This window comes from Lepidochelys kempii, chromosome 1 (genome assembly GCF_965140265.1).
Source record: "Lepidochelys kempii isolate rLepKem1 chromosome 1, rLepKem1.hap2, whole genome shotgun sequence".
NCBI classification, from domain to species: Eukaryota; Metazoa; Chordata; order Testudines; family Cheloniidae; genus Lepidochelys; species Lepidochelys kempii.
The window spans coordinates 229,559,928-229,585,446 of record NC_133256.1 but is presented as its reverse complement, the minus strand read 5'-3'; the positions used below and the strand labels follow the sequence as shown (position 1 = coordinate 229,585,446).

At 38.1% G+C, this 25,519-nt stretch overlaps 1 protein-coding gene across 1 annotated transcript in view; it reads left to right on the top strand.

Moving 5' to 3' along the window:
• Positions 1–25,519, top strand: part of BMAL2 (basic helix-loop-helix ARNT like 2) — a 62,006-nt gene that overhangs the window by 6,717 nt on the left and 29,770 nt on the right. The window contains exons 2-11 of the mRNA XM_073317364.1: positions 5,229–5,376; positions 10,609–10,647; positions 12,608–12,765; positions 16,467–16,546; positions 17,343–17,435; positions 18,520–18,637; positions 19,422–19,565; positions 21,411–21,651; positions 23,449–23,555; positions 24,101–24,251. Of these exons, the coding sequence (XP_073173465.1) occupies positions 5,229–5,376; positions 10,609–10,647; positions 12,608–12,765; positions 16,467–16,546; positions 17,343–17,435; positions 18,520–18,637; positions 19,422–19,565; positions 21,411–21,651; positions 23,449–23,555; positions 24,101–24,251 (1,279 nt within the window). The remainder of the gene's footprint in view (positions 1–5,228; positions 5,377–10,608; positions 10,648–12,607; positions 12,766–16,466; positions 16,547–17,342; positions 17,436–18,519; positions 18,638–19,421; positions 19,566–21,410; positions 21,652–23,448; positions 23,556–24,100; positions 24,252–25,519) is intronic.

The following is a 25,519-nucleotide window of genomic DNA, read 5'->3' as shown; positions in this document are numbered from 1 at the left end:
CCCATGTAACTACCCATTACTGAAGTGTTGTCCTTGAGTCGTATTGACTGGACATTGATACAACCTAACAAAATGGGCAGTGCTAAAAATAAATGTTCAGGGACTGATTAAATGCAAATGCACCCAAATATTTTATATTAAGTCATCACATACTAATACTGAAATTTTAATAATTAGGATAAAAGGTAGAAAAAATTCTTATAGCCTTCTCTGCTATAAATGAAAGCAAAAAAGTCAAGTGAATTTTCCTCTATATCATATACAAATAATACACACAAATGCAAAAAATAACAAAAAATCCCAGCTATGTCAAACATACATTTTTGAGATTGCAAAGTGAAGAACTCAAATGTTAGGAAATGCTAGATTTACAGTTGCCTTTGCAATCTTATTTCTGCCCTCTTGTAATCCATCTTGTGCTTTAAATTAGCAGGGATCCTGTAGCAAAATAACATGTTCTCATGTAATTAAGGAGTGTATCATAATTAGGGCTGTTTGAAAATGCATATATCACCCTCCAATAGCTGGTCACATTGTTGTAAAGTGTTTGAAGGGTCTTGCTAAGACGTTTCCACCCATAAGTGTGGGAATCTTTGTGTGAAATCTTAACTTTAGTTCTGTCCTCACCGATGGTCCTGCCTTTCGAACCAATGGCAATGTGCATATAGTTACATCTCTCTCCCTATGAAAATGGCAGTTTTAGTTGCAGTTATCTCTGCAAGAAGGGTGGGGTCCTGATAATATGCCATGTTCTTTCTGAACAAAGTGTCTGATAGGCGTCAGCCTAATTTCTATCAAAAGTTGTCAGACTTCCATTTGAACCAACAGATTCATCTGCTTATATTTTCCCTAAATCACGTGCTTCTAAGACAGAGGCTAAGCTCCATTTCCTGTCAGATGTGCATTAGCATTTATTCATAGAGGACATGTTTTAGCTTCACATCAAGATTTTGTTTCAATAGCAGAAAAGATGAAGGGGAAACCAACTTATCTAGCGATGATCTTGGATGGAGATCTGTGTGAGATCCTGTTATGAAGTGGCTAAAGTGGGTCCTCCTTTATCTCTCAGAGCTCATTTTACCTGAAATTAGGCAGCCTCTGCTGCATCTTTGAAATTGTTTTCCTTTTGTGGACGTGTGCGAAGCAGACAGCTGGGAATCTGTTCACACATTTACAAAGCAATGCACTAGCATTGAAGCTTTCAGACCAGATGCTGTGTTTGGAAAGGCTATGTTACAATCTCTGTTGTCCTAAGAATCTGAATTGCAATCTCTATTACATTGGGAGTCACCTTAACTAGTCAAGTAGCCAAAGAACAAGCATTTGAATCAGAAAGGAAGTTTCTTGCCTTTGCAGTAACTGGAGTTCTTAAAGATGCATTGGCCATATTACATATTCCATGACTCATCCTCTATCCCTTTTAGTCCCATGTCACCTGGATTTTGCTGTGGAGAGGAAATGGTGGCATTTCTCCTGCTCTGCCCTTTTATGCCTTCATTATGGGGCACTGAATTCTAGGGCACATTTGTGGGCACAGTGGACACTGCTGGCCAAAAGACTCCAGTCTTGGGCACATGCATACTGTGATGTTGCACTCCATCTGATTTTATGAAAATATGCTAATAAGTGTGAATATAATGTAACTGGAATATACTTCATGTAAAAGGTTTCTTGTAAGATATCATTACAAAGCTTATAATCTATTGAGGGTGTTCATTCTTGTATCTGAAACTAGAAATATGAAATATAACTCTGAGGTCCTATTGTAATTATGCAAAGTGTGGGCCATTAATGGTGGTTTGGAATCTTGATGGCTCCCATTAACTAGGACAACTGACTGTAGATGGCTCTGTTTACTTGCAAGCCTTCCTGTGAGTCAGGCCGGGAAGAATGAAGGCTTGGGGCCTCACAGGACATGTGACCATGTCACCTGGTACAGAAATCCATCTTAAACCTGGTGCTTTTCCATTTAGAAGCGGGAGTGGGGTCCCAGAGAGAGAAAAGACTCCCGCCTTGTGCCAAAGCTATAAAAGAGCAAAGGAGGTTCCAGTCATGAGAAATCCCCTAGTTACTGCTGGAGCTAACAAGAACTGTATCGGGGAAAGGATTGGGCCCAGACTAGGAAGGAGTCTAGTATGTGAAAGAAGCTTATTGGAACATCTCTGAGAGTGAGATTTTATTTGTAATTGGTTTCTTGGTATTTTGGGCTTAGACTTGCATGTTTTGTTTTATTTTGCTTGGTAACTTACTTTGTTCTGTCTGTTATTACTTGGAACCACTTAAATCCTACTTTTTGTATTTAATAAAATCACTTTTTTTTTACTTATTAATTAACCCAGAGTATGTATTAATACCGGGGGAGGAGGGGAAACAGCTGTGCATATCTCTCTGTCTGTGTTACAGCGGGCCAACAATTTGAGTTTACCCTGTATAAGCTTTATATAGAGTAAAATGGATTTATTTGGGGTTTGGATCCCATTGGGAACTAGGTTTTGGAGACAGGACCACTTCTTAAGCTGTTTTCAGTTAAGTCTGCAGCTTTGGGGACGTAGTTCAGACCTGGGTCTGCGTTTGCAGCAGGCTAGTGAGTCTGGCTCAACAAAGCAGGGTTCTGAAGTCCCAAGCTGGCAGGGAAAACGGGCTCAGACGTAGTCTCAGCACGTCAGGTGACAGTCCCAAGGGGGTCTCTGTGATCCAACCCATCACACATACCTTAAATGGAGTATGTCTGGCCAACACATCTTGAAGAATTCCAGGTACATACATACACATGTGTAACTTTTCTTGCTTGATTTGAAAATGGTAGTAAATCACTTACTAACTGATCCCATCAGAAAGGCTGAAGTGTTTAATGCCTATTTTGCTTCAGTCTTCACTAAAAAGGTTAATGGTAACCAGATACTCAACACAATATTAACAGGGGGAAAGGGACATAGGTCAAAATTGGAAAAGAACAGGTTAAAGAATATTTAGAGAAGTTAGAGGTAGTCAAGTCAGCAGGACCTGATGAAATTCATCTGGGATACTTAAAGAACTAGCTGAAGCAAGCTTGGAACCATTAGTAATTACCTTCATGAACTCATGGAGGATGGGTGAGGACCCAGAGGACTGCAGAAGAGAAAACATAGTACCTATCTTTAAAAGGGGAACAGAGGACCTGGAGAATTATAGACCAGTCAGCCTAACTTCAATACTTGAAAAGATACTAGAACAAATCATTAAACAATCAATTTGTAAGCATCTAGAGGACTCCTTCTTCTGTAGCGTGGGGCACGGGTCACTTGCTGGAGGATTTTCTGTTCCTTGAAGTCTTTAAACCACGATTTGAGGACTTCAATAGCTCAGACATAGGTGAGAGGTTTTTCACAGGAGTGGGTGGGTGAGATTCTGTGGCCTGCGTTGTGCAGGAGGTCGGATTAGATGATCATAATGATCCCTTCTGACCTTAGTATCTATGAATTTGTAAGCATCTAAAGGACAATAAAGTTATAAAGAATAGCCAGCATGGATTTTTCAAACAAAAATCATGCCAAACAAGCCTAATTTCCTTCACTGATGGTGTTACTGGGTTGGTGGATAAGGGGAAGCAGTAGACATGATGTATCTTGATTTTTAGTAAGGATTTTGATGCAGTCCCACATACCATTCTCATAAGCAAGCTAGGGAGATGCAGTCTAGATGAAATTACTATAAGGTGAGTGCACAACTGATTGAAAAGCCATGTTCAAAGCAAAGATACTAGTGGTTAACTGTTAAACTGGGAGGGCATTTCTAGTAGGGTTGCACAAGGGTCCAGTGCTATAATGGAATGGGAAGAATGCTTATAAATTTTGTGGATGACACCAAGTGGAGAAGGGTTGAAAGCACTTTGAAGGACAGGATTAGAATTCAAAATGTCCTTGATAAATTGGAGAATTGGTCTCAAATCAACAAGATGAAATTCAATAAAGACAAATTCAAAGTACTTTGCTTAGAAAGGAAAAATCAACGCACAACCACAACATGGGGAATAATTGGATAGCTGGTAATATTGCTGAAAAGGATCTGGGGCGGGAATAGTAGATCACAAATTGAACATGAGTCAACAATGCGATGCAGCTGTGGGAAAGGCTAATAGCAATCTGGAGTGTATTAACAGGAGTGTTGTATGTAAGACATGGGAGGTAATTGTCCTGTACTCATCACTCATGAGTCCCCAGCTGGAGTACTTTGTACAATTCTGGGTACCAGACTCTAGGAAGGATGTGGTTAAATTGGGCAGAATCCAGAGGAGAGAACAAAAATGATGAAAGATTAGAAAAGCTGACCTATGAGGAAAGGTTGAAAGAACTGGGCATGTTTAGTCTTGAGAAAAGAAGACTGAGTGGGGACTTGATAAGTCTTCAAATATGTTAAGGGCTGTTATAAGAGGACTGTGATCAATTGTTTTCCATGTCCGCTGAAGGTAGGACAAGAAGTAATGGGATTATTTTGCACCAAAGGAGATTTAGATTAGCTGTTAAGAAAAGTGTTCTAACTATAAGGATAATTAAAAACTAGACTGGGCTTCCAAGGGAGGTTGTGGAATCCCCATCATTGCAGGTTTTTAAAAACAGATTGGACAAACATCTGTCAGGGATGGTCTCGGTTTACTTGGTTGTACCTCAGTGCAGGGAGCTGGACTTCATCACTTCTCAAGATCCCTTCCAGTCGTACATTTCTATGATTCCATTTGTACAAAATATTTTTAGCATACCTAGCTGCTTTTTAAAGTATAGAGCTGTAGAAATTTGTTAGTAATTTAGAGTGACTTTTATATACGATATGTGTATCCTTGTAAGGTTTTGTTTGTGCTTGGTCCCTGGCTTGAAAAAGCCCCAATATTTTGATCTTCTGCTCACTCTGAAAAGCTCATCTGTATCAGCATGCATTTTTTGGAAGTCTGAGATATTACAGGATGGGATTGTAGCCGGTGGGATCATGCATATGGGGAATGCATTTTAAGTTTTATTGGTTCTAATGACTGGTGGTTAGTTGAAGTTTTATTATGGTTGGGGGAAAGGGGAAGTGCTGCTTCATTTGACAATTTATATTGTCACACTTCTAGTATTGTGGATTTAAGTGTATGTCGAAGACGCCCAGAGCTCTGGATGAGGTACTTTTGGGTGGAGAGTTGTTTTTAAAATAAAAATAAAAATGAGCAAATAATACTCTTCTGGTTTATTGTTATAATTTTTTTTCATTTACAGATAATCTTGTGATGGAAGGGAGTCAATGTGTTGCCTCTGCAGTCTCCACCCTTATGAATCCAATAACCAACCCTGCCACTGCCTGTTCTTTCAACACATTTTCAGTTGAGTTTCCAAAAAAGCGCAAAGGAAGTGATTTTGATAACCAGTAAGTGGTCTGCTTCTACTCTGTCTCTACATCATGATGAGACAATACCAGTTGGAGGCAAGCATCTGTTCTTGCTTGACTTTGTAATATATTTGTGCAATTTCCCATTACATTTATTTTAAAGGGAAAACAGTATTGCACATCCATTCTTTGGAAATCCTGGGAGATCAAGAACTGTAGACAGACAGGGTCCTGACTCCCTTGAGTTGATTTTAGGTGGATTTCTGTAATGGCATTTTCTGGTCCCAGACCTTTGGTTATATACCTCTGGTGCTAGAATTTCAAACCGTAACTTTTTTCTATCCTCCTTTTTTCAGTAAAGGCATGCTAACTTGTAGCAGAGGGGTATTACAAATACAAACAAGAATATCACTTAGTGTCTGGTTGATTGGCTAATTAGCTCTTAAACTTAGAACTGCAAAATATGGTGTTGGTGTAATGGTGAAGTGGGTAGGCAGTCACATAAGCATCTAGACAGAAGTGCAACCTAGAAAGATTTGATGCTGGAGTTCTCAAACTCTTTCATAGTGTGGAGCATGGTCTAATACTGAGGTTATCTTGTGGACTGCTCCTCTCCCATCCACAAGCACGTAACATCCCTGGGGCAGCTACAGCAATTGCGTACATGGAAAAACAGTTAGGAAAGTATTGTACCTTAAGGTGTATTTTGAATGTTATTTAGCAGCTGGAAGAAAGGAAGAGAGTCAGCACATTGGACCAGCAAGCTCTCTAGTCTTCTTTTGGTCCACAGACTACAGCTTGAGAATCATCATGTTAATAAATGAAAATAAAATCGCCATGCTGCATTTGTACCAGTGAAAGCACTTTCTTTTCCTGAACCTCAACAAACTACAATATGCGTCCAGAATGTAAACATTTGACTTCCACTGTCACATGATATGTTCAGTTGTTCCCTGCACCTCTTAAGATTTTTAAATAAGTAGTCCAAACAAATCCATTTCTGAAAAATTAACAGCTTTAGCTCCTGCAGAACTTATGGCATAGGATCCCACTGTTCCATGGGAAATTTCAGACTCAACGAAAAGTAGATTTTTCAAGCCCTGTACAGATAATGACTGTGTGTACTAATTTGAACCAGGAATCTAGAGTTTCTGAAGTGCTCTGAATCTAGTCATTGACAATTCCCTGAGCCAACCAGACCTCATTGACTAAAATTTGTTTAGACAGCTTGTATAGCCAAATTTCTGGTACAGTGTACTATAATTCAAATGTATCATGCCTTAGAAATTAAACGTCAGTTATGTGCAAAAAGATATTAAATATTTATTTAAGTTGGCAAATCAAGTGTTCAAAAGTCAGGAAATTCCAGATTGGATTGACCAGGCAACCTTAATTCTCCCCCCTCATTTATTGGACCACTGCACTTAATGAGGCAGGTTCTTATTAAAAAAAATAGTTTTTAATAACATGATCATATACTATCCTGAACACATTGACGCAGAATTAAGGTTGCATGTGAACAATAAGTTTGACGTTTCAAGAGATTTATTTATGTAGAAAGGTCACTTACTTTTATTGTATGTAATTTTGAAGATGTCTTTTAAAAAAAGAAAAAGGTATACCAGAGAACTTGGTTTTAAAACTGCTCTCATCTTTCTACCCTCTCCTGCCTGCCCAAATCATGCATTGTCAGCAGGGTTTGAACCCTAAAGTTTCAGCACTGCAAGACAGCTTGAGCTACAGCAATGGACAATATTAGTTAGCAATAGAAGGCTGTTATCCCAGGGAGGTGGGCCATGGCACCATTTGCTGTATCCCAGGGATGGTTGGAGAGAGCCCGCTTGGCTTTCCTGAGAGTTGGGGAAGTTCCTGCCCCATGCATTGCCCGGGGGAGAAGAGTGGGTAAAAAAGGGTTGCTGGGGGGCATCCTGAATTGGTCTGAATCAACCATACAAAATTCAGTAAAGACAAGTGCAAAGTAATACACTTGAATAAAAATCAAATGAAGAACCACAAAATGGGAAATAACTGGCTGGGCATTCGTACTACGGAAAAGTACCTGGGGGGATTATAGTAGACAAAACGGAATATGAGCCAACGATGTGATGCAGTTGCGAAAAAGGCTAATATTCAGGGGTGTATTAACAGGAGTGTTGTGTGTAAGACATGGGAGGTAATTGTCCCACACTACACAAGGCCTCAGCTGGAATACTGTGTCCAATACTTTAAGATAGAGGTGAACAAATCGGAGAGATTCCAGAGGAGAGCAGCATAAATGATAAAAGGTTTAGAAAATCTGAAAACTATGATGAAAAGTTAAAAAAAAAAAAAAAAAAAAAAAAAAACTGGGCAGGTGTAGTCATGAGAAGAGGAGACCGTGTTGAGGACCTGATAATCGTCTTCAAGTATCTTAAGTGCTGTTATGAAGTGGCCAGTCATTGATTGTTCTTTATGTCTACTGAATGTAAGACAAGAACTAATTTATTTGATCTGCTGCAAAAGAGATTTAGGCTAGGGTGACATTCCCCAGGGTACAAATCTGGCCAGTTGAACAGCTGCGTCCTCTCAACCCTGCAACCGGGCGTGCATTTCACACTGCTTTGCTGTAAGAACCACTACTCCTGGCCTGTTCACCCACAGCTTCTAGCATGCAAAATCACTCCAAGCTGAATGATATGAGCATTTCTAGCCATCCATTCTTGAACTATATTGTAGAGTGACACCAGCAAATTCCCAGACTTGTTCCCAGAAGTGTGCGTCTTTGTACTGACAAGTTCTTTCCTTCTGTCCAGTACAAGCTCACAAAAAGCCCATCATTTCATTAATAGGAAATAATATACTGTCGCGTGGTGGTCACCTGCTCTGGGCCTGAAAGGGTTGCAGCCAGCCCTGGGAGAGGGCTGTGGCAGTGAGCCAAAGGCTAGGCTGATGGGGAAGGCAGCCTCAGCTGGAGCCACGCCCCAATCAGGCCACAACTGGCCCTATAAAAGGCTATGGGCCAGGAGCTCAGGCAGTCTCTCTCTAGCTGTGGAGAGAGATGGGCCTGGCTGCTTGGGAGCTGAGTAAGGTACCTAGAGTGGAGCAGGACTGGGGGAAGGCTGGAGGAGCTGGGGAGCTCCAGCCTGGAAACCCCCCAGGCTTCAGGCCTTGTTAAAGGCCTGGAAGGGTATTGGGGTTGCAAAGGTGAAGCCCAGAGTAGGCAAAGGCAGCAGGTCCAAGCCCCACTTTGCCAATGATGAATGGCTTGTCCACTGAAGTCCGCCCCAGTGAGCGGGGGCTAGATGGTGGTGACTGGCAGTAGCCATAGACTGAGGCGAGGTGGGGATAGAGGGTTGGGGGTTCCCATGGGTGGGGAGACCCAGAGAGTGGGTGTACTGCCAGGGGGCAGCACCCAAGATAAAGGGGAACCGGGATCCAAACACATGCTGGTTTAGATAAAACAACAAGTTTATTTATTACAGAAAGATTTTTAGTGATTACAAATAATGAGGCATAAAAGTCAGGATCGGATACAAAGAAATAAAAGGTAAAATGCAAATTAATACCTAACTTAGAAACTAAATGAATTCAAAGTAAAGGTTTTTCTCACCTCATGCTGTTACTGGTTGAATTCCTTCAGTAAGGACCAGTCCCGTAGTTCACTGATGCTTCCTTTGTCTTTCAAATGTTGATGATGCAAGAGTAAAGATGCGGTGATATGTGTCCTCTGTTCCCCCTTCTTAAAGCGTTTATCTTCTTTGAGAGAATCCTATCCAGCTGGGGTTCAGGCAACAGCAAATCTGTTTTGGACAGGAACCCACTCCTGTTCCATTGCCAAAATGTAAATTTCTAGGTCATACTCTTTTTCCTCCCAAAGAATGGATGCTCCACTGCGTAATAGTCCACTTGATTATGTTGACACCTGGCTGAGGTGCTGTCTAAACTTTTTTCCCTGAGGAACTGGTTTGGATTGTTTTTCTAAACTCTGAGCATCTCTCAACAATGCCATACAGTAAAATCTTATAACTTTACATACTGGTGTTACACATATTTTTATCAGGACAGTAATGTTCAGTAGATTATGAATTTTTGAATGATACCTCACAAGGCATACTTTGTACAAAATGCATCATGGTTTTGTAAAAGTGGTGAACATAAGGGTATGGTCTGTCACAGTTAGATAACAGGAAAACTATCAAAGGATAGTTAAGTACTGGAATAGGCTTCCATGAGAGGTTGTGGAATCCCCTCTATGAGAGGCTTCTAAGAACAGGTTAGATAAACATCTGTCAGGAATGGCTTAGGTATATGTAGTCCTGCCACAGCACCGTAGGATGGACATCATCATCTCTTGAGGTGCTCTTCAGTTCTACTGACTGTGAGTATGTGCTCAGAAAGGGAGCTGAATTTCCCTGAAGATTTCATTTGCATTGATCATGCTCCAGCTCATGACTGAGCAGGACTTTCACTGCAATTGCTGCTCTGGGTTGCTGCAGTCTGTGCTGAGTCTGTGCACGAGACAGGGAGCCTTTCCTCCTGTGCTCTCACTGACCTCCTTTTGGGACCAGGCAGTGTGGAAGAGGGGAAAGAGTCAGACCTGCAAGGAGTAAGGAATGGGTTAGGACAAGATTCCTGGTTGATGGGGAAGATGAGGCTGGGGGTGGGAGGGGACTGGAAGTTAGGGGCAGGTTATTCAGATCAGTGACAGTGTACCAGCTACAGTATATTCTTACACTTGTAAATACTTTTTTTCAGAATTGTTTGTGTGCTGACCACCTTCATTCAATTAGCAAATGTTTACCATTTTCCCCTTGCTTCTCACAACAGAAGACAATATAGCTTTGTTTCATTTATATCTTTATAGACTGGTATCACTAATGTTACTGCTATGTTTAGAAAAATGTGCTGACTGAACAAAGTACAAAATATTGTATGTCTATCCTAAACTGTGGTTGGTTTGTTTTTCTTGGCAATAGTATTAGTGTTAAAAATCTGTGGAACATTTCTCATCAAATTACAGGTTTTATGGTAGACCAAATGTGGGGCCTAAACCAATCGTGTGTTCCATTATTTTTAGACTATAATATTTAAACTGTGTGAACATTCAAAGTTAAATTCAGTGCAGTTTATTATGTTTTGGTCTTGCGTTGTGGAACGGTTCCTAAAGAATTGAGACTTACAGAACTTTGTGCACTAATAAGCAATATTTCATGTTTCTTTTTGAATTAATGTACTGTTTTTTATAAACATTTAATATATGAATTTATGTAAATATGTATTCTGTTTTTCTAGGAGTGAAGATGGAGAACATGTAAAAATTAAATATTTCAGGTATAGTAATTTGGAAAAGTACATTTTTCTACCAAAATCTAAAGTCATAATTCATAGTTTTGTTCAAAGTTTTCAAATACTTAATGTTTCCAATTTTCTTAAACTTTTTTCTAAACTCATGTTGAAATTTCAAAGTTGATTGGGGGTTTAATTTTCCATTTACTGCAGTGTAAGTTGTATAGCTAAATCCCATCATTGGCTTTGAAAATGTTTACCTCGTGGTTTTACTAGGTATATATTAGTTAATGTAATATATTCATGGCGTGTGTAAATTGGAGAATTTTCCTCTGTGACTTGAAGAACTTTGTAACGTAACAGTCAAATGTTTCTAATCCACAATCCACTAATCCGCAAACTGTGGCATTGACAAACAAAAAATGCTAGTCATTCCTTTCTTCTCAGCAAAGGTTTAATAGCAGAGTCCTGTAATGTGATCTCATATTACCAAAATCTTTATTATTATACAATAATTAGTAAACATCCTTTTATATTTACTCAAAACTATTATCTGATAATTTAAATCTAAACAGTAATTGTCAAACTAAATCAACAAGTCTCTAGTGATGTACTATCCTTGCTGTTTGGTTTACTTGTTAAACACAAAATTCAGTTCTCAATAGGTGTCCCAGTGATTAGTGAATATATATAAAATCCTGTATATAAAATCTTGTCCTTTGTTAATTTTCACCTTTTGTTCTTAATTTTGTTTTGAATTACTTTGTTCAGTAATCAAAAAAAGTAAAGTTATGCATTTAGTTCACAAGAGGAATATTTTAGGGCTTGGTTCAACACTATATTCCCCCACTGTTGGTTTCCAGAAGCTTCTTTGGGCAACGTGTTTGTGACCTCAATCTCCTTTCCTGACTGCAAATCATAAAACTTTTGTGCATTAGCAGCTGCGAAATGCATTCTGCACGATACAGTTCCCCTGAATCCATCTATCCCAGTTGCAATAAACTACCCGTTCATTGGGTTCTCCAGGTGTTGTACAACTAAGCTGGGAACTTCCCCCAAATGTTTGTCTGTTAGGCTACGTGCACACTACAGTTTACGTCAGTATAAGTTGTGTCACTCAGGGATGTGAATAAGCCACTCCCCTGAGCAATGTAAGTTACACCGACCAAAAGCGCTGGTGTGGACAGTGCTACGTCAGCAGGAGAGCTTCTCCCCCTGACGTAGCTAGTGAGGCTTTCGGGGGCTGGAGTAATTCAGTTGACAGGAGAGCTCTCTCCCATAGGCTTAGAGCATCTGCGCTAGCAGCGCTTCAGCAGTGTAGCTGTGCCATGGTAAAGTTATGGCTAGAGAGCTAAGTCTCTGTCTTCCGTTGTAGAGACACAGAGGAAAAGGCAAACAGTGTGTATGACTACCTGGTGTCAGAAAAAAAGTTTTAGTCTGGGGATGGATGGGATGGAAGCAAATGCAAAGATTTGAGAGGAAAATAGGAAAAACAACGCTATTGTGGGATAACTAATCCAGATATTTTTTAAAAATTGGTTGCTTTGGAAGAAAAGTCAAAGTTAACTTTTCTGTAAAACCAGAGATTTTCTTTAAAATTGGTCCTTAAAAGTAATGTGCAGCCACAGGTGTATGCATAGAGGGGAATGTTTTCTGTAAAATCAAATTCAGCATTATGGGAAAGAACAGAGACAAAACACTATATAAAGCCTCCACTTCTCTTTTGTTCCAACCACTTTTCAGCAAGTTCATGCTACTTTGGTTTTTTTTGTTTTATTTTCACAATTTCACATCACATTTTCCATAAGCAGCTGCTGCATATTTCAGGCGAATCAGGTGACAGATTAGCTGTCAAATATATGCATTGTACATAAGTTCTTCCGGGATGATGGTGTTTCTCACAATACAATCTGTCCCCTGATAAAGTTGATGTATATAGCACAGGGGAAAATCTAGTGAAAAATGTATGTCTTTTGAACTTTGCTTAAAATACTTTTCTTCTTAGGGAGGCTCATAGTCAAACAGAAAAACGAAGAAGAGATAAAATGAATAACTTGATAGAAGAATTATCTGCTATGATACCTCAGTGCAATCCTATGGCACGTAAATTAGACAAACTTACAGTATTACGAATGGCTGTGCAGCATTTCAAGTCATTAAAAGGTAATTTAAAAACTGATCTTATAATTCCTTGTTTTAATGGGAATTACACAACAGAATTTCTTTAGTTATATAACTGTTAGCTATTCTGTATCTATACTTAGAGAATTCAACTCTCAGGTTCACTAAATATATTTACCAAAAGATTGAATTTTGAAGATATTGCACTTTATTTTAGAGGTTGTTCTTACATTTAGTTATTTAGGACGAAATGTAAACTTTTATGTGATAGCAAAGACTAGAGTGAAACGCTGTGGCAAAGAAGCAGTTACATTTGAAACATAAGTTTAGGAACAAAAAGTCAGCTGAGTCAACATGTCTGCTCTTTAGATTTACTTACTCTCATGTCCCTTGCTGTTGGTTATTTGTATTACCATGTATCTTAGTCGACTTCCCCAAACATAGTTTTACGTGTATATCGAACTATTGCATGCACTTTGTTTGTTGTCAGTGATACATTAGTTATATCTATAAGGTACAACATTGTACACACACACACACACACACACAATAGTTCTGTTTAAATTCTCTTAGCTGCTCCTAGTTTTATTTTTACCTTGTCTTCTAGATTTTGAAGCTCTTATTAGCGTAAAAAAAAAAACAACTTTTAAGCTTCTCAGTTACATCAGAATTTCCTCCTTTTGCAATAAAAATCTTATAACTTTTGGTTCTTGTGACTTTATTCAAGAGAATCAGTTATTTGTTGTCCTATGATGCATCCTCTCCAAAGCAATAGTATTCTTCCTCTAGACAATGGGGATCAAGCAAGTGCCTTATTTCTAATTTGAATTTTTCTGGCTTTAATTTCCAGCCACTGGTTCTTGTTATACCTTTTTCTGCTAGATTAAAGGGCCCTTTAGTACCTGACATTTTCTACAGTCCGGTCACCTCTTGGTCTTCATTTTGATAAACTAAACAGATTGAGCTCTTTAAAATTACTCACTATACGGCATTTTTTCCAGTCCGCAGATCATTATTGTGGCATTTTTCTTTACTCTCTCCAATTTTCCATATATCTTTTTAAAGCGGGGATACCAGAAGTACAGTGTTCCAGTATCATTCTCACTCGTGCCGTATATTGAGATAAACTCACTTCCCTGGTCCTACTCGCTAATCTCGTGTTCATACATCCAAGGATTGTGTAACAGGTGCATGCTGTCCCTGCACATCCACTTGTGGCCAAGTGCAGTGTTACCGGTGTGCCTGCCTTAATTTCCCAATTGGGTCATCAGTAAATTGGTAAACTAATCTAAACTCCACTCCCCAAATGTCAAGGGGGTAAACTCTGTTTACCTCCATTTACCCTCAACTAGACTACAGCATTTGGCTATATTGAAACACATTTTGTTTGAATGGACCCAGATCACCAAGTGATCCAGATCAGTCTGTATGGTTACTCTGTCCTCCTCATTATTTGGTACTCCAGTGGTCTATGTCAAGTAAATTTTTATTAGTAGTGGTTTTATATTTACTTCTAGATCATTGATGAAAATACTGAATAACATCAGATCTAGAACTGGTCCCTACAGACCACCACTAGAAACATTCCCATTTGACACTGAGTCCCCATTGATGACTACTAATTTGAGATCTGTCAGTTAGCAAGTTCTTCCATTTAACATGATGTATTGATATTGTATAGTGCTAGTTTCTTAATTAGAATGTTGTGAGGTCAGATGCCTTACAAAAGTCTAAATACATCTACATCTGAATCAACCAAGTTTGTGTCATCAAACAATGAAATCAGGTTTGTTTGACAAGACTTATTTCCTGTACAGCTGCACTGACTGGTGTTAATTATATTCACATCCTTTAATCCTTTATCAGCTTTTCCATTATTTTGCCTGGGATTGATGTCCAGTTAGTTATCCAAGACGTCCCGCTTCCCCTTTTTGAACACAGGTACAGTGTTAGCACTCCTCTAGTCGTCATGATTTGTTAAAAATTAATAATGATTTAGAGATCTTCTCAGCCTATGTAGGCCTGCTGTTTTCAAAACGTTTATCCCAAGGGATAGTTAGAAGGAAATAAAGTCATGAATTAGCAAAGTGGCAACTGCATTCAACAGCTGAAAAAAGATTTGGTCATTAAAAAGCTACTAGTTAAAGACCAAACTGCTAATCTTCAACTCAAATGTTATTTCCACCTAATGTGTGGATGTGAAAGCTGGATATCCACCAAAGGTTTAGACATGTCTAAATGCCTTCAAAAGCAAATGCCGCAGGAGAAATACTAGGTATGAAATGGAAAGAGTTTATAACACATGCCAAGATTCATCATAGAGTTTAACAACCCCTTGTCTCTAAAGTTAGCCAAAAAAGATGGAAATCTAATCTGAATGAATGAAACCAGAGTGTATGCCATGGCAGGCATGCCATTGGGCAGCTGGAGGAACATGGAAAAAGGGGCTGACTGAAGGAATTGCTCCATCGAACAGTACTTAAAGAGGGGAAAGCTTACGGATTTTAACACACACAGCTCCATGCAGAGAGCTTAGTATATACAAGGATGGTGGAGCCTTTTTTGTATGTTAATCAATGTTTGATGGTGCAGGCAGGATTCAGATCAAGTTAGACATCTATCAAACCTAGGACTATAAAAATGTTTAATCTCTCATTTGCTTGTAGTAGAAGTGTCTTTAGTTCTCCTAAATACCACTTCCCTTATTACTTAAGTGATATTCTTAATGATATGTAGCTAATGATAGATTCTAAAATGAAAAACAAAGCGGTTCTACACAGAAGCAATGCAAAATCAAATCGGTGATGTTACGGACAGTTATTTTGGCTGTTCTTGGTTTGTTTGTTTAATATTATCCAGTTTGGGGAAGGGAAGATACAGTGGGGTTTGGAGTAGAGTCATGGTAGAATAGAGGCCTTCTAGGGGAAAGCTCTGTTAGAGGTACTATCTCTGAGGAGACATAAAACAAGTGATGCTGAACACTTGCTGGTATAAGGGCACTTTTTTCAGGAGTAAGCCTGTCGTGGCCAATGTTGTTTGACAGCTCCATGCTTGTGGATGTGATCTGGCTTAAATGTATTCTACAGTTTTGCCCTGGTTAACTGAATTGCTGCTGCTGAGTACCAACTCCTTTTTGCACTTACATTGCCTGTCACATCTCAAGGTTATTTCTGCATAAGGGGTAGTGTTGAAAAATCTCAAAGATGAAGGCAGAAAATTTTAATCTTCTATAAATTAATATCCTAGTAATATACTTCAATACAAACTTCTTTTTTGAGAGAGAGAAGTCACACCACATTGGTAACATGCATGAGTTCTTGCATAACTTACAAAGCTCCTCTTTCATTTTGAACTGAAGTCATAATCTTGAGTCTAGTTAAGATCTAATTAAAATAGTCCCCACCTAAAATTGTTTCCTTTTTACTTGTTTTTTCCGCAGGGTTCTTCATTTTTTGCAAACATCTGGTCTTGTGTTCTGGGTGTTATCCCAAACACATTTGCTTTAGCATAGGTCTAGAATTCCTGAGATGAGGTTATGACTGTTTAATGACCTGTTTATTAAAAGAAAAGTGAATTTGTACATTCCAGTATGGAAAGCAGAAAACTATTTTTTTATGGTTAGAAAGCACTGTGTGCGTGTTCTACATGTGAATTTGATGAAAAAGCAGCTTTGTTTATAAAGGAAACAAATGATTAAATTTTGTTTCTTTTATAACATTTATAAATAACTTGCTGTTTTGCAGGTTCTACTAGTTCTTATGCAGAAGTCCAATATAAGCCTTCATTTTTACAGGATGGTGAGCTGAGACAGTTAATCCTTAAGGTAAGTAAAAAGAAACCATGTATCAAGTGATGTCCTCTTTAAAGCTTGGTTTAACTTCAGTTGACTGCAAAGGGCTTTTCCTTACATTTCTTCCTTCAAGTCAGTGCTTTGATATCTTTGTTAAGACTCAGTTTATAAACTCTAACAATAGAATTATATGCACAGGATTTTTCTATAAGAGCCATGGAAACTGTATGTGTTAATAGGGCATTTATGCAAACTGTACCCATGAGTATCGTAAATCTGTATAAAAACTGCATAATGAATGTGTTAAGTGGATATGTTCATTGTATTTATGTAAATATCTAAGTGTGTGCACTTATACAAAAAAAAAAAATCTTTCATTTCCATTTAATATGCCAGCAAATTTTCTACACTTCATTTGGTTTTCAAAGTATACACTTAAGTTACTGAAAGATGTGGAGATTAACCTATGAAAGTAGCTGTTTTTACTTACAATATTTTCTTATCACACTTTCATTTGCCAAAGTTTGCCTTGTCTATTGCGTGTAATAATATCCTTTAGCAAGAATCTGTAAAATAACTCCAAGTTAAGCTGTTCTACAGCTAAGCTGCTTTTTCCCAAAACCATTTTTGTTTTTAAGCTCTGTGTCATGGTCTGATTGGATATTTGCTGTCATTTTAATTGGTCTCTCTTATTTAATAAATTGTAATTCACCTAAAATATTGAGGTGTACAATTATAATCTCCAGCATCAGTTAATATACTCATTGTATATAGCTGTTTTTCATCAGTGTTTGTTTGATTCTATAAAGACTAATTTTTATATTTATAGACTGCAGATGGGTTCCTGTTTGTGGTTGGATGTGATAGAGGAAAAATTCTCTTTGTCTCTGAATCAGTCTGCGAGATACTTAATTATGATCAGGTAGTTATAATCAAGTCATTTTTTATTAAAATGAAATTTGTTTTTAGATAATGTGTTTGGTTTTGTTATAAATACCGTTCCTTGTGCATGATTTCTTTAAATCTTTGGGCTTTAGCTTCCTCTTCGACACAATTACTCCAAAGGTTCGTTACTTTGAAATTAGAAGCATTCTGCAACTACAATGAACGCTGTGACCCAATTACTGGCATCTAATTTCAAACTATGATCTTCAGGAAATGATTTACATACCAACCCAAGAGAAAAATATATTTTGAAGATGTCCTTGCTTCCTCCTTTTATTGATGGGGATTTGGGCTTTTGGATGGTGAATGATTCTCTGAACTTTAGAAAACCAGTATTTCAACAGTGCAAGTAGATTGAAACTCAACTTGGTAATTGCTTAGTTTCAAAGATTTTAAGATTGAATAGTCCTACACTGACATCTGTGTTGCTGTAGTATGGAAACCAGCCAATCTAGAATCATTTTAGTTCAGGGAAGGGAGAAAGAATGAAGACCAGTCTAGTGCTATCCCCTTTACGGAGATGCAGGTTATTTACTTGGAAATCTCTGGCCTGAACTGCCTTGCCCAGTGGCTGATGAGAAGCTTTTTGAGTCCTTTGTGCCACCCACGTCTCCTTTTAAACCCCTTCACTTTTCATTTTTCCTCATAGCATTTTTAGAGTTTAAACTAGGCTGTCTGTCCCCTTACCCTTCTCTAGCCAGCAGTAAGAGAGACCATCACCCCTTAAAAACTGAAAGGTAGGAAAACAACATGAATGAATATTTTTCGATTTCACCATTTAACTTAATTGGTAAGATATAATTGCATTTCTGCCACCCTGTTTTTTACTAATTTCTATAGTGTTCATATGCTTTTAATTAAATATTGAAACAAAAATAAGAATTCAGCAAAGCTGTTGTTTGAAAATTTCAATGGATAAATGTTACCGTTTAGACAGAATAATTCAGATATCTGGAAATTCTGACCTTTTCTAAAACAGCCTTCAACATTAAGCTCCTTGGTGAGGAGATGCGGAATAGAGTGTATAATGCACAGCTTTTAAATTAACATTTTTTCACTAGGCCAGCTTGATTGGACAAAGTTTATTTGACTACTTGCATCCAAAAGATGTTGCTAAAGTGAAGGAGCAACTATCCTCCTCAGACGCTTCACCAAGAGAAAAGCTTATAGATGCCAAAAGTAAGTGTCTGTTTAAATATACTCAGATTTTTAATGTAATGTCTTCATTTGTTTTTAAGTTCGGTTATTATGTAGGGCATATTCATGCATTCAAGCATATATGTGCAAACACGTTCAGATGATTTGCACAAACAAATCATGTTTGAATGCATAACTGCTGCTTAGAATACACAAACAAGTTGAAAGCTACATCAGAAAGGAACTCATTTTAGGTAATAAGAATGACTGAAGTTTACATTGTTAGACATTTACCAAGAGTTGGTATGAATTTTTTTTAACCAGGCATACTACTTTTTTTCTTGTATTTGATAGGTCTTGTCAATACAAAAGACCTGATGTAGTCGAGCATGGGATAAAATGCTTCAATACCAAGAATCACTGTCTTCTCTGAAAATGCTAAGTGTCAATTTAACCAAGTCTTATTTTGCTAGTATGGAGAACATTATATACTGTGCAGCTGATCACTATTTTATAGTGTTTTTTATAAGCAGCTTTGCAGCTTCCCCCCTACCAAATAGAAATTGAAAGTTTTTAAAATCTTAATTTACTAAATAAGATTGCATAGCATTGAATAGTATATTAAAATATTTTGTTAGCTTCCACTTTTCACAATCATGTTTTGTTCATCTTATTTAATTCATTTAACTTTTTTCAATAGTTAATTGTACGTGCAAAAATTTAAGAGGCAGTAAGGCAATTGGGAGAATATAATAATGATTTACATACAAATAATTCTGTGTAGTCCAAAGACCTTTTTCTGACTGTCTTATTAAACTTTTACAAGCTGGCTTGCAAGTACGTATGGATTTTCAAGCTGGATCAGCTCGATTGCATTCTGGTGCTCGGCGTTCCTTCTTCTGTCGGATGAAGTGTAGTAGGATCACAGTCAAGGAAGAAAAGAAATGCTTGCCCAACTCAAAAAAGAAAGGTATCTCAAAGTGTGGCTGAGTTGGAGGATTTCTGTTTTTAAATATGGTATATTTAAATTCTGAGTCAGTTACAGGGCCTAAATAGGTAGCAGTGGCGTCACAAAATAATTGTAGGGAATAAGATATACATGATAAGACCTTGTTTTTATGATCTCGGAAAAGCCTGTCTTAGTTATCCCCCTAGGGGGAAAAAAAAGAATCAGTCACTGCTTGTGAGCGTACGTGAGATTCTGGTGGGATGTTGAAGCCTGAGGAAAATTACTGAATGGAACTGGAACAGTTCAAAGCACAGGAGCAAGAAGAAATGTCTGTCATGGAGATAACTATTAATAGGGTTGCAAAATCTGCTGTTTTGGACAGGATAACTTAAGTAGTGGGGGGAAAAAAATCCTCTCCCCCCTCCCAAAAATACATTATTGTATTTATATGTCAGGTATGATTTTTCCTTTTATTATAAAAACTACTAAAGTTAATTCTTTAATATGCAGTGTAGTTGTAGCCATGTTGGCCCCTGGAAATTAGAGAGACAAGGTGGATGAAGTAATATCTTCTATTGGACTAGTTTCTGTTGATGAGAGAGACAAACTTTTGAGCCACACAGACCTCTTCTTCAGGTCATGGTTTGAAAGTTTGTGTCTCACCAAAAGAAGCTGGTCCAATAAAATATATTCTCTTATCCACCTTGTCTCTAATTCTTTAGTGCAACTTTTGGCTGATTTACATCCCATCTTTTTATAGCTTTTTTTGGTTTCCATGAGCGATAGTAAACACTTGTCATATTTTCAGTGTACTTGGACGCTTTATTTAAACAAAGCTTTTGTTTTAGACTCTATATTTAAAATAGAGTTTTCCAAGGCTTACTAAAATTGTTAGACATTCCAAAAATTGTCATTTTTATTTTAAATGTAAAGCTGACTTTGTTGATATTAACCATGGAATAATTTTAATTTACTCTGACTCTTTCATAACATTTAGTGTAAAATCCTGGCCATATTGAAGTCAGTGGCAAAACTCCTATTGTCTGTAAATGGGCCAACATTTCATTCTTAAACTGCATATATCAGTACCTAAGAAAACAATGACTTAATGAACTAAACATCTAGACATGCCCCAGAACGCGTGTTGAAATACCAATGGAAATGACTCAGCCTTTCATTTTCCCAAGGTAGATAAATTGAATTCCATGCAGTTTACTTTGGGGCAAAGCATCTTCGTATAGGACTCTAAAAACAAGAGTTCCTGTCTGCAGTGCATGGACACTAACAATCTCATGGGACTTTCTGGAATGATAAAGGTTTGCCCCAATGTCTTTGGGCAAAATATCCCCATCTGCTCTCTTGTGTAGTATGATAGTAAACTTCTTACTATGGGACGGATGCAGGACTGCAGCTGATTTGTAGTGATTCCTGAATGTTACATAATTAAATGGTGAGAGATCCACTGGAATGAATTGCAGTATATACTATAAATTCAAGAAACAGAAATTAAGCTTTTACATTTTGCTGAAAATGTCTTAGTCTTAGCAATTACACTTCAATAACCATATCTGTCTCCTTGTTTAAGATTATGATATTCAAGTTACAGAATGTCTCTTCAGCTTAATGTAATTCACAGTACAAAAGAAACTGCATAAAATATTTGCAGTAAATGAAAGCAATACGTATTACTAAACTGTTGGTTTAATTTTCTTCTTTTGTGTGAGAACATTTAAGATGCTATTCAATTACTTTATTTACAGCTCTGTAGGGCTCAGACCTGTATGTAGGCACAAAACATAACAGCTGGAAGAGAAATTTAAAATTTAATTTTCATTTGGGAATTTAACTCCTCTTTTTTTCACTTAGATCACAAAAAGTACCGTACAATCCATTGTACTGGCCATCTGAGGAGCTGGCCTCCTACCAAGGTGGGAGTGGAAGAGGAGAAAAATGCAGAAAAAGACAGCAGTGACTTTAACTGTCTTGTTGCAGTTGGGAGATTGCATCCTTATATTGTTCCACAAAAGAGTGGTGAGATAAAGGTGAAACCAACAGAATTTGTTACACGCTTTGCCATGGATGGAAAATTTGTTTATGTAGACCTACGGTAAGCATTTTGTTCTTTATTATAGAAAGAGCCAATAGTGATTCCTTATGTAGGTTGCCTAATGCATTCTGTTACATAGAACAAAACTTGTTGAGCAGGACTCACATATGTAAGACATCATATTAAAAAAAAGTATTGTATTACCTTACACTAAATAATTTACTGATCAGATTAAAGAGCACATCATAATGTTGTTAAATTATGCTTGTCAAGGGATGCATCACTCACTGCTGGTCTGGTGCCTCCTTATGATCACTCTGGGGATTAGCTCGCGAGGCTGATGCCCCTTCCCATGGTTGCATGCCATCACACTGTCTGTCTCTCTTTCTCTCGCTCTCACTCTGGTCTGCAGCTCCTCTCTGGTCCCAGGAACCTCAGCATCATCTTTGTGACTCAGCTAGGTTACTCTGGCTAGGTTACTCAGCCTTCCCCTCTTCTAGGCTACAGTCCTTCAAATCTCTGCCATTCCCACAGTGACCCAGGCAGTCTTCCAGTTGACTGCTCCGCATCTGATTTATGCCACGGCATCAGTGGCTGATAAAAAAAAAACCCAGGCCTGCCCAACTACTTCAGGTTCCAGTCCAGGGAACCTCAACCCAAGAGTTCTGGGCTTTCCTCTCCCAGCCCTCACTCCTCCTTCCCTGGACTACTTCTACAACTGCTGGCTTCCCTCCTTGCTCTGGGTGTACCATCTGCAAACCCTCCTCCCTCTTCCCAGGGAGGGACTGCTGCCTGCCTTCCTGCAACCTTTCCCAGCAGCCCCCAATTTCCTAGCAGCCCCTGTCTGTTGCCAGCTTCCTGCCTTTATAGACCCTGTCTGTTCCTGCACAGGTGAGCCACTGCCTCCAGCCTCTAAAGTGCCCCTGTTTGCAGGCTAATTAGCTAATTGGACCCACCTGGCCCAATTCAGCTCTTGCAGGGCCAGTATGGGGAGCACACCCCTCACAATGCTTTTAAACTAATTAATCAAAAACCTCAAATTAGAATTTCAGAAAACTAAGCATAAGTGTCAGCAGTTAGCATTTAACCAGAAAATCATTAATCTTGTTTCTTAAAATTCATGCAACACATTTAAATTATGCCAACAAATTATTTAATAAGCATGGGAGTTTGTCCATGTGTTACTGGTTTATTTAAAAAACTTTATGGGATAGACTCAGTTGTCAGTTTTTCTTATTTTGTAGCTCAGTACTTTAAGTAGAAATACTATTAGGTTGGTTTACTGTACTTTATCTAGACAATTCTGCCTTTTATTTGTGAGGATGAAGCCTGTTAATATAGAATGAAAGTAATATCGACTTGTAACACTTTGAAGCACTAAGTGCTTCATTCTCACTAGAAGAATTCAAAGCAATAATTTTAAAATATATCCAGTTTTTTTAGATTAATTGAACAGTGGAATTTCTAAATAATTTAAATCAGCCTCTTCTCTATATAGTGAGCTAGTTTGTAGAACTAACAGTGCAGTACATCCTAATTGTTTAAATGTGTACATAATACAAATGTTCTCTGCGAAATATGGGTTTGAACTAGTTTGTGTCTGATGGTACTGGCTAACATAAAAATGTTAATATCTTGTTTCTGTTGCTAATGGATTCAAGGTAATCTATTGCTTAACCATCATTTATTTCTTACACTTGTTTAGATCTGTACCTGTTGTAGTAGAATTTTGTTTTCAAACCCAAATAAACATGTGTTTCCCCTTTAAATATGCTTTTTCTGTTTTGTATGATATTGGCATAAGATGCTGAATAAAGTGTTTTAATTATGTGTGAATCCTCTCTTATTGCCTAACAGTGCAACAGCAATTTTAGGGTATCTGCCACAAGAGCTTCTAGGAACTTCTTGTTACGAGTACTTCCATCAAGATGATCACAATCATCTAGCTGATAAACACAAAGCAGGTATGAAATGCTTGGTCCTCCTAATACAAATGACATACAAAGACTATGTGAAAAGAAAATCAAGTACTCACGAGTTAGGAAAAGTTAGAAATAAGGTCCTCATTAAGTATTGCCTTGTATCGCATGTAACATCTGTAGTATTGCCAGTGCTTTAAACACAAGAGAATATTCTTTCTCTTCCCTTAACCCTCTGCCTCAGTCTCTGTCCACTGAATGAAGCAGGGGTCGTATGTAGTCATGTAATTAAATATTGAATTTAAAGGACCACCAAGCCTCAAATCTTCCCACTGTTGACTTGCAAGAGCTGAGGTGATGGGCTCTGCTTCATGTCTGATCAGATGGCTGAGTTTGAAATTTGATTGGAATTCAGTCTTTGTGCTTATCTGGAAAGTACCAAACACATTGTTGGCACTATATTAAATTGAAATTGTTTTATTGGTTGTGTGGCTACCAAAACTGAGTTGTCAATACAGTTTTTTAAAGTCAGTTGTGTCCTCCTGTGTGTACAAATCCGGATGAGCTTAATATGTTTTTTTCCTATTTAGTGTTGCAGAGTAAAGAAAAAATATTTACAAATTCCTACAAATTCAGAGCAAAAGATGGAACTTTCATTACATTGAAGAGTCAGTGGTTTAGTTTCATCAATCCATGGACCAAAGAACTGGAGTACATTGTATCAACCAATACTGTAGTGTTGTAAGTAACTGGTGATGTGAATCTGCATCTTACTTTTTGTCTTAATTAGGAATATCATTAATATAAAGCTATTAATTTAAAAAAATATTAATGAGAAAAACAGGACTAGAAAGTACAAAATCTGCAATTGTTTGAATCCTAGATATAAGGCCAGAAAAGACCATCGTGATCATCTAGTTTTTTGACCTCCTGCACATCACAGGCCACAGAACCTCAGCCACCTACTGCTGTAATACACCCATAACCTCTGACTGAAATACTGAAGTCCTCAAATCATGATTTAAAGACTTCAAGTTACAGGGATTCTACCCTTTACTCTAGTTTAAATCTGCAAGTGACCCTGCCCCATGCTGCAGAGGAAGATGAAAAACCCCCAGGGTCTCTGCCACTCTGATATTGAGGAAAATTCTTTTCCAACCCCAAATACGGTGATCAGTTAGCCCTGAGCATGTCCGCAAGACCCACCAGCCAGACGCCTGGGAAAAAATTCTCTGTAGTAACTTGGAACCCTTCCCATTTAGTGTTTCATCTCCAGCTGCTGGCGATATTTGCTGCTAGCAGTCACAAATGGGTCATTGTAAGTAATCTCATCATACCATCCCCTCCATGAATTTATCAAGCTCAGCCTTCAAAGCAGTTAGATTTTTTTTTTTGTCCCCACTGCTCACCTTGGAAAGCTGGTCCAGAACTTCACTCCTCAGACAAAAAGAACAGGAGTACTTGTGGCACCTTACAAGTACTCCTGTTCTTTTTGCGGATACAGACTAACACAGCTGCTACTCTGAAACTCCTCAGATGGTTAGAAACCTTTGTCTAACTTCAACCCTAAACATGTTGATGGCCAATTTATATCCGTTTATTCTTGTCTCAGCACTGGTGCTTAACTTAAATAATTAGTCTCCTTGTCTGGTATTTATCCCTCTGATGTATTTATAGAGAGCAAACATATCTCCCCTCAGACTTCTTTTGGTTAGCCAAGCCAAGCTATTTGAGTCTCCTCTCCTAAGGTCCATTTCTCTGATCATGCTAGTAGCCCTTCTCTGCATCTGTTCCAGTTTGAATTCATCTTTCTTAAACATGGGAGACCAGGATTGCTCACAGTATTCCCAATGAGGTCTCACCAGTGCCTTGTATAGTGGTAATAATGCTTCTCAATCATTACTGGAAATACCTTGTCTGATGCTAATATGATCAGAGGATTACTTTTTCACAGCCCCATCACATTGGCAGCTCATTGTCATCCTGTGATCAGCCAGTACACCCAGGAC